At 33.4% G+C, this 7751-nt stretch overlaps 1 protein-coding gene and 1 long non-coding RNA gene across 2 annotated transcripts; both read right to left on the bottom strand.

The window, feature by feature from the left end:
• Positions 1-106: 106 nt before the first annotated feature.
• On the bottom strand, positions 107-2324 carry LOC138327550 (fibrocystin-L-like). Its single transcript, XM_069273725.1, has 4 exons — positions 2075-2324; positions 1803-1927; positions 1073-1183; positions 107-241 (listed from the first exon to the last, which is right to left on the bottom strand). Exons 1-3 carry the CDS (start codon positions 2241-2243, stop codon positions 1106-1108), a joined length of 372 nt encoding a protein of 123 aa, XP_069129826.1. The 5' UTR covers positions 2244-2324; the 3' UTR covers positions 107-241; positions 1073-1105.
• Positions 2325-4153: 1829 nt separating this feature from the next.
• LOC138327552 (uncharacterized) lies at positions 4154-5911 on the bottom strand. The gene is made up of 3 exons (XR_011209065.1): positions 5736-5911; positions 4664-4824; positions 4154-4263 (listed from the first exon to the last, which is right to left on the bottom strand). It is a non-coding gene; the product is annotated as an uncharacterized lncRNA (long non-coding RNA).
• Positions 5912-7751: the final 1840 nt, after the last annotated feature.

The following is a 7751-nucleotide window of genomic DNA, read 5'->3' on the forward strand; positions in this document are numbered from 1 at the left end:
AAAGGTTTTTTTCAGATAACCATCACAATATTTAGATATGCAATTTCTTACGAGTTAAGAGCTGCTCCAGTGACTAAATTGATGACTGTCACGTGATGAGTTCCCGGGGAACAGGGAGGTAACTCTGCCACTATAAAGGTGTCGTTATGTAGTGTTAAACGCAGTTCAGTTGTACCGAGTAGTACTGTAACGTCACCACCTGTCTCAAACCCATCGCCGGTGATGGTAAGTATTTCCCCGCCTGCAATAACAGTTCAAAGTTCAACATAAAAAATCATATCAAGCAATGAAAGTCAGCTGGAATTTAAAAAAAAAAGCATACAGTGCATACAAGAATGTATCACATACAATCAGAGCTATGTACACGATCTGATTATATAACACATCATGAGTTCACTCAAAATAGGACTATGGAGTTGCAAGAGATAACACATGGATCTATATCATTTTATCGTTTTAAGAGGAAAGCGAATGTTAATCACCCTGTGTCAAAGATCACGATGACGGAGTAAGATAACTTACACAAAATGATAAGCTACCACTTTGACTAAGTAGTTGGTGATTTTAATTGGAATCAGAATCATTAAAGATGCTACACCACTGACAAATGGTATTTTTTCACAATCAAAAACAGATGTTGCTTAACACCATTGATAAGTTTGAGTTTCTTATTTTAGTTCAAGATAAAACAAAAATCAAAAATAATTGTTTGCTTCCTGAAAGACGTCCATGTCACTATTCCCTATATGGAAGAAAGTACTGATTGCACATCCACCAAAAGCAAACCAAGTCATTTTATATCAGTCTTTTGGGTTAATTAGACATGCATTTACATTAATAAACATAAATTATTGTTCAAACGTTAAGTATCGTTTACGCACTATTGGCGGTGGAACAATTTTAATACAATGACGATTTTTTCTCAAAGCAGACATTTGCAAAATTGTGATGTTAGTATAAAAAACTAACATTCAAAGGAATGGGAAATATAATATTTGTTCAATGTCAAAACTTTTTTTCAATATTCTGGAATTCATTCTAAGGCTTTAGTTCAACAGAAAGGAGACCGTACCTGATGCTCCAGTCACTGTTGGCGATATATCGGTTAAACAAACTGAACGCCTGCTGTTATTAGTTCTTCCGAAGGTTGTTCCAGTGTTACTGACACCTCACCTCCGATTTTCTAAAGTAATTATTACATTAGAGATATGACATATATGATTTACATGGAATATTACATATTCCGTCAGAATTTCATTGTATGTTAAAATGATTTTTTCTTCGATGATAGCTAAATTTATATACACTTTGGAATAAGCGTTGTTATTATGGGAAAAAAGTATTAAAATATAAAGATTCGTATAACAAAATGCAATATAAATGAAAACATACATCAAATCGGAGGAGACGACTTACAAGTACCCTGTATATTGAAAATTCAAATCAGTACACATCGCGTTGGGTAAAACCGATGGTAGCATCGTAACATCAAAATGAGACTAATATGTGTAAAATTGATTTGGTAGAAATTCAAACAAATTTCTTACACATCTTTATTCGATTATGGCGTATGACGTCATTGAAACGACCTTGACATACAATGTATGTAACATACAGTAGTGTATTGATATAATGATCAATCTATATCCTAGAAGTCCTTATTTCGATACCCTCAAAATGATACTGAAAATGAATTATGGAACAATGTTTTATTGGCTGCTTTTAATAAACCAAATTATTCATCATTTCATTAAACGATTTGAATGACCTTTGAATATAATATGAGGTAAAAAGAGTAATACCGTAGCTGGTGCCAGACATACTATTCGGGTTGTTGAAACCGTAAGTATGCCACATGTTTTTGCTCCAATTGTGACTGAGAAATTCCTACTGAACCCAATGCCACTGATAGTAATTGCCACATTTCCTAAAACAAACGAATACAGTAGAAGCTTTATATGTTTGTACACTATATACATGTACTGTACATAATGTATCGTAAAGTATCAGTATGCAAAATACATGTAAAAGAAATAACAGGTTTTATGTAAATAAAATGAGTTATTTCTAATACCTCCAAGACCGCTGCTAGAAGGGCTAAGATTGAAGATCTTTGAGCTGAAGATAACTGTGGTGTTACTGTCAAACTTTGCAAATCCTTTCCCATTAACCTCGACAATAGGCTTGTATTCGCCGCTCGGTACATCGGTGACATTGCATGCAATAAATGTATCGGTTGCCATGGTAACAACACATGCTAATCCTCCTATTGTTACGTTAATGTCGTTCGTATCATTACTGAATCCATCACCACTTATGCCTATAGTAGTCGAATCTGTAACAGGATATGGTCATTCTGTGATGTTAATAAGTAAAATACATTTAATTCGAATATTTCAATATCGGAATTATATGGGAGAAAGAAGTAATTCCAACCGTGTGGACAAAAAAATATCAATTTTTTGAGACGATCTGCCCCTTTATCAAGACACACAAAACGAACATGATTACATTATATGATACAAAGAGTAATACGGGACAATGAAAGTAGACAAATATTAAACAGCACAATAAAGCGCAATTAACCCTTCGGCAAGTTATATATATATATAAATAAAAAATTCTCAATATTGTATATTTGTTTGACTTCTTTCCATAATTAATGGTACAAAAATATTAATTTAACGTCACTTACATGTATTGTATTACACGATAACGTTAGTCAAAGAGAACAACAAAAACATATAAAGCAAGAAGACAAATCAAATGTGAAAATAGAATGCAATCATATATTACAAATGGTAATAAGATACTTATTTGTAAATTTTGTATATTTTTTTTTAATAATCTGGGTAAAAACAATAGATATGAAAATGTAACAGCTTCCCAAGGTAATATTGTAACACTAGCATCATGTATTTAATTACCTTGCATGAGAGTTACGTTAGTAACAACAGGTGTACTGCTTGGCAACCATTCATAACTACAGTCACTGGTACATTTTGTTGGGACGTCATTAATGACAACTTTACCTTAAATCAAAATTGAATTAAATTGCAACAAATGTGATCGTAAAGTAATGTGCTTTTAATATTGTGTGCACTGCAAAAGAAAATGTCACCAATTTGTTGGTGTATGTGTGAACTTGAAGTTAAAAACTAAATGATAAGCTTTCTTTTACTGATATTTTCTATTTTCTGTTCATGAATGTGTATCAATTTGTCGGGAAAACTAGAACACTGACATGTCAGAAAGGGGCACGATTAATGTGCCTTACGAAGATGACTGACGACAGTATAGTAATTATAGTAAAGCACCGTTACAAAGAGCCTCAAGGGATGAACAAAATAATTCTGTTATTAGTATTTTTCATTATACACCTAGTATAAACCCCTTACATGAGCGATATTAGGGAATGATATGCGTAATGTTTTAATCATATATTTGTTGTAAGCATACAGGTTGTAACTGATAAATGATACTATGTTAACAAAACGAACACTCTTTAATTAGAAAGTGAGTTAAATGTTAAATCTGCATTTCAAGTATTAAACCTGAACCTTAATTGCAAAGTTATGTTTAGGAGTGAACATAATTAACTAGATACCACATTTAAACTGTTAAACAAGTTTGCTCAAAGCTAATTAAACAACAAAAATGAAGGAAAGAAACAGTTTTTTATTGAAAATAAAACTAGATACAAGTTGAATGGAATGGTTTTCCTGAGAAATATCATCCGAAGTTGAATGGTACAGTTATCCCGAGAAAAATCGTCAAAGTCTAAGGATATAAAAGCTTAAACCTTCCAGTCACCTCCTTTTTTAGTTGTAAACATCTTTGCTACATAATGTTTATCAGCTAGTATAAATCTTCCACCTTTTTCTATATCGGTAAATCCATTATGGCCGCTTAGCAGTTATTTTGAATCTTGTTAGTCCAAAACAATACACAGTACCTCTAGATCACATAGAAAATCATCCTACCAAATTTGAGAGCATTAGTCTTATTACTCCCATCATAATTGTACAAAAAGAAATAAACGGACAGACAGACGGACAACCTGATTACTATAGGGCACCCGCATCTCGATTTTAAGATTACATAACAATACCAAATATGATTTCATCTAAAACTTTTTAATACCTGTGGTTTGTCGTGGGCTGTTTGCAGCACATCTCCATACAGAGGGTTTATCGCGGTCTTGGCTTGCCATGATTCTATAGTTACAACAGGATTATATCCACCATCTAACGTTGCATTAACCTTACAAAAATAAATATATGCCAACCGTTATCATTACTACTACCGCAAATACTGAAAGCATCAAGCATTTGCCCTCAAATGAATAATTAATCGGCTGAATGTATAACATAACATTTATTTGGTAAACTTTATATTTTTCAATATAGCAATGTGGGTGATTGTTTTGTCAATTCTAAAAGATATTCAATGACTATCTACATGTAATTACAGGTGAAAAGTGCATAAAATGGGCGTGCTATTAATCAAATAAAGGAAAAGTGATTCACTCTTAATATAACATCGCGGACCTGACGAAAGTAGCATTAAGATATCTAAAAACATTTTTCATGGACAGCACTTAAACAGGCTTTTGAAATGGTATAGAATTGTAAAAACTCAAAACAAAAATACTTAATATTACCTGCATCCGTTCGAGATTTCCGATTAAGGTGTCGAAACGAAAATGCCAATGTCTGTTGAATGGGTTGTTAGAGTTAGAAATTCTCTTTACGACACCAACATTGGTGAACCCTTCCTCTAGTAATTCAGCTAGATCAGTATGTCCAATCTCTACTGGTATTGCTAGAAAAAAGTTCGTATAACAAATCAATTGTAGAAAATCAGCTAGAGATCTGACAGCCCAGTAAATACAATGTACATACAAAAAAGGCAGTATTAAATTTCATGTCGTATCAAATTAAAGACGGAATACCATTACGCGCGCTGACCGTTATATAAAACACAGTGTAACAGCTAGCTGTCTATGTTTATACACCTGCAAGTGTCGTATATCATGTGGCATAAAGGACACCAAAGTATAAAGTTCTCATCTAAAATCCTTAAAACTTGACGAAAAAATGTTTCTTTAAGATATTTCATCCAGCTCTCCACTCGAAACAGTTATTCTAAGCTAAAAGGAAATACCTTTCTTTGATACCTTTAAATCTACATCCAGAAAATAATATTAGTAATGCCATCAAATATACGATCACTTTAATATGTTTTACTATGATTTATCTTAGCTTCAAATCCATGACATATCATGTATACGTAGTCATCAATAAATATCACTACTAATGAAAGGGAAGTAACTATGTATATTTCCAAAAAACTTTCAATTTCCCATTGTCGAATAGGTCAACTTTTAACACAACAGACACAGGACTCATGAGTTATTGATCATCTATCAGAACCTGTGTATAGTAAAATGACTGCCATGGCAAGTGGTTTCCTTGGTACATTTCTGTGAACTTTCATCAAAATCGGATGACAAATTTAAGATGAGTTGCACGAACACTATTTACGGATGGCAAACAGAGAGAAAATGTGATTTGCAGGCCACAGACAAACATCAAGTTATCAAGACAGACAGACAGACAGGTAGACCGACATTTTGGGTAACTGTATTATGTACAGTAATTTCGTCGCGGAGGAGGGTGTTATGATAGAAATATTTCTGTATTTGAAGGGGTAGATATTTTTATAAAACGTACATTTTATGGTTTGGTTCCTAAGCGTCAGATCAAATACACCTGATACTGGCGCTGACGCACTGGTCATCCTCGTCACCGAGATGTTTGTATTTTGTGGAATCTGAAAGAATCATTATTGAAGGAAATAAAAAATATCAAAGAAACACAATTTAACAAAGCATGACAATTTATTGACTCGTGCCCTATCCCGGCCTCGAACTCACGGTCTACGGCACCCAATCGCCTAGCCAAACATACCTGCGCCTTCTACCACTCCGCCACATCCACATCCCCAAAAAAGGATGTTTCTATGACGAAGTGATAGTCGGTTCGATATGCTGACATGATCACTGTGGACATTGTCAAATTAAATCTTTGGATCAACAACACATAGTGAATATGATACATTGTGTTTAGTAAATATTAAATGTCAAAGAAGCACAATTTAACAAAGCATGACAATCTAAAACAATCTAAAACAATCTAGACCCTATCCGGGCCTCGAACTCACGATCTACGGCACCCAATCGCCATAATATTGATCAATAATATAGCTCAAAGAATCTGACATTGACCATAGGCATACCCGACTCATGTTAAATTAGCGTTCTACAATTGTCTTGTAAGTGATAATCGAAGAAAAGTACCGAATCGTGCAGTGTATATCAATCTGGTCAATCGATGTCATATTAAGTATATCGGTCATAATGTTTGATTGATCACCCCATCCGCTTCATGGTACATTTATTAGGATGTTGTAGTTTTTCGTTCTTTTTCTGAGGTTTCAGATGGGCTCAAAATGACAGTAGTTAAAGTGAAATTAATAATGTGTGCTTAACATAACAAGACGCCCATGGGCCTTAACGGTCACCTGAGTTCGGAAAAAGAATGAAACAAAGACATCTTAACACTACATACTGGCCCTTGAAGTCGGTTAGTGATATAGATTTGACTTTTTAATCTATGAAGAGTATTTGCTTCCATCAAACCTGAGAACTCGGAAGAAGATCTTTTGAAATTTAAGTCATTTTGACCCTATTCGTCCCCGCCCCTATGGTGCCCCACGGGGTCAGCGAGGACCGATATGGATGTTAAAATGCTTTATCTCAGGCTAATAATTCTAGTTTGACTCATTTCCTAGGAAAACTGAGCAAATAATGTTCATAAATGTGTTTTTCCTATATAAACTAAAGTAAACTTGACCCCCTCCCCAGGGGGATATGTGAGACCCCAGGGTTATATGATTCACAATTTTTATAAAACACCTTAAGACCTTTCCAAGATCGACAACACACATTTTTTCATAGAATGCACACATGTGGAAATGTTTTGGAATAAACTGACAATGAATCTTTATAAAATAGGAATATTTATAAATGTACGCTCTCTTAAATATATAGTTTTGGGTTATTATCCAGAAAATAAGATGTGTAAACAATTTAATTTTTTGCTTGCACTTGCAGGATACACAATATATAAATCTTACTATGTCAGTGACAAAAGGCAAAAAAGTCTTGACATATATAGTATGTTTATAGCAGACTTGACATTTTATTCTAAGAATTTCAGTCAACTTGGTCTATTATAATTAGAATACATTGTGATACAAAGTAATAATTTAATTGTTCAGCTGCAATTTTGAATATCCACTTGATATACACCGATCTTCGTCTGTAGTATCAACAACACTAACTTCTTTAGAAAATAAATCCCAATGGCAATGGATCACTTGAAATAACACAAACAGCATCTGCATAGCTTCAACAGGCACTTTTTAGAATAAATCCAACTGATGCTGAAAAGAAATAATAGCAAATCAAAATAATTATAGTGTCAATTACATTTAATTTTAAACTGAATATAATTTTGTATTATTTCATATGAACTACATTTAGTTGCATGTATGACAATGTGTAAAAATCACTGTGAAGTACTTTTGTTTACATTAATTGGTATAAACTGTACAGGAACTTTGGATATTGACCTAGAAATTATTTAAATAACAATTTACCGGTAGTTTGTAACTTTGTATCTTAG

The sequence above is a fragment of the Argopecten irradians genome, chromosome 7, assembly GCF_041381155.1.
Source record: "Argopecten irradians isolate NY chromosome 7, Ai_NY, whole genome shotgun sequence".
NCBI lineage: Eukaryota > Metazoa > Mollusca > Bivalvia > Pectinida > Pectinidae > Argopecten > Argopecten irradians.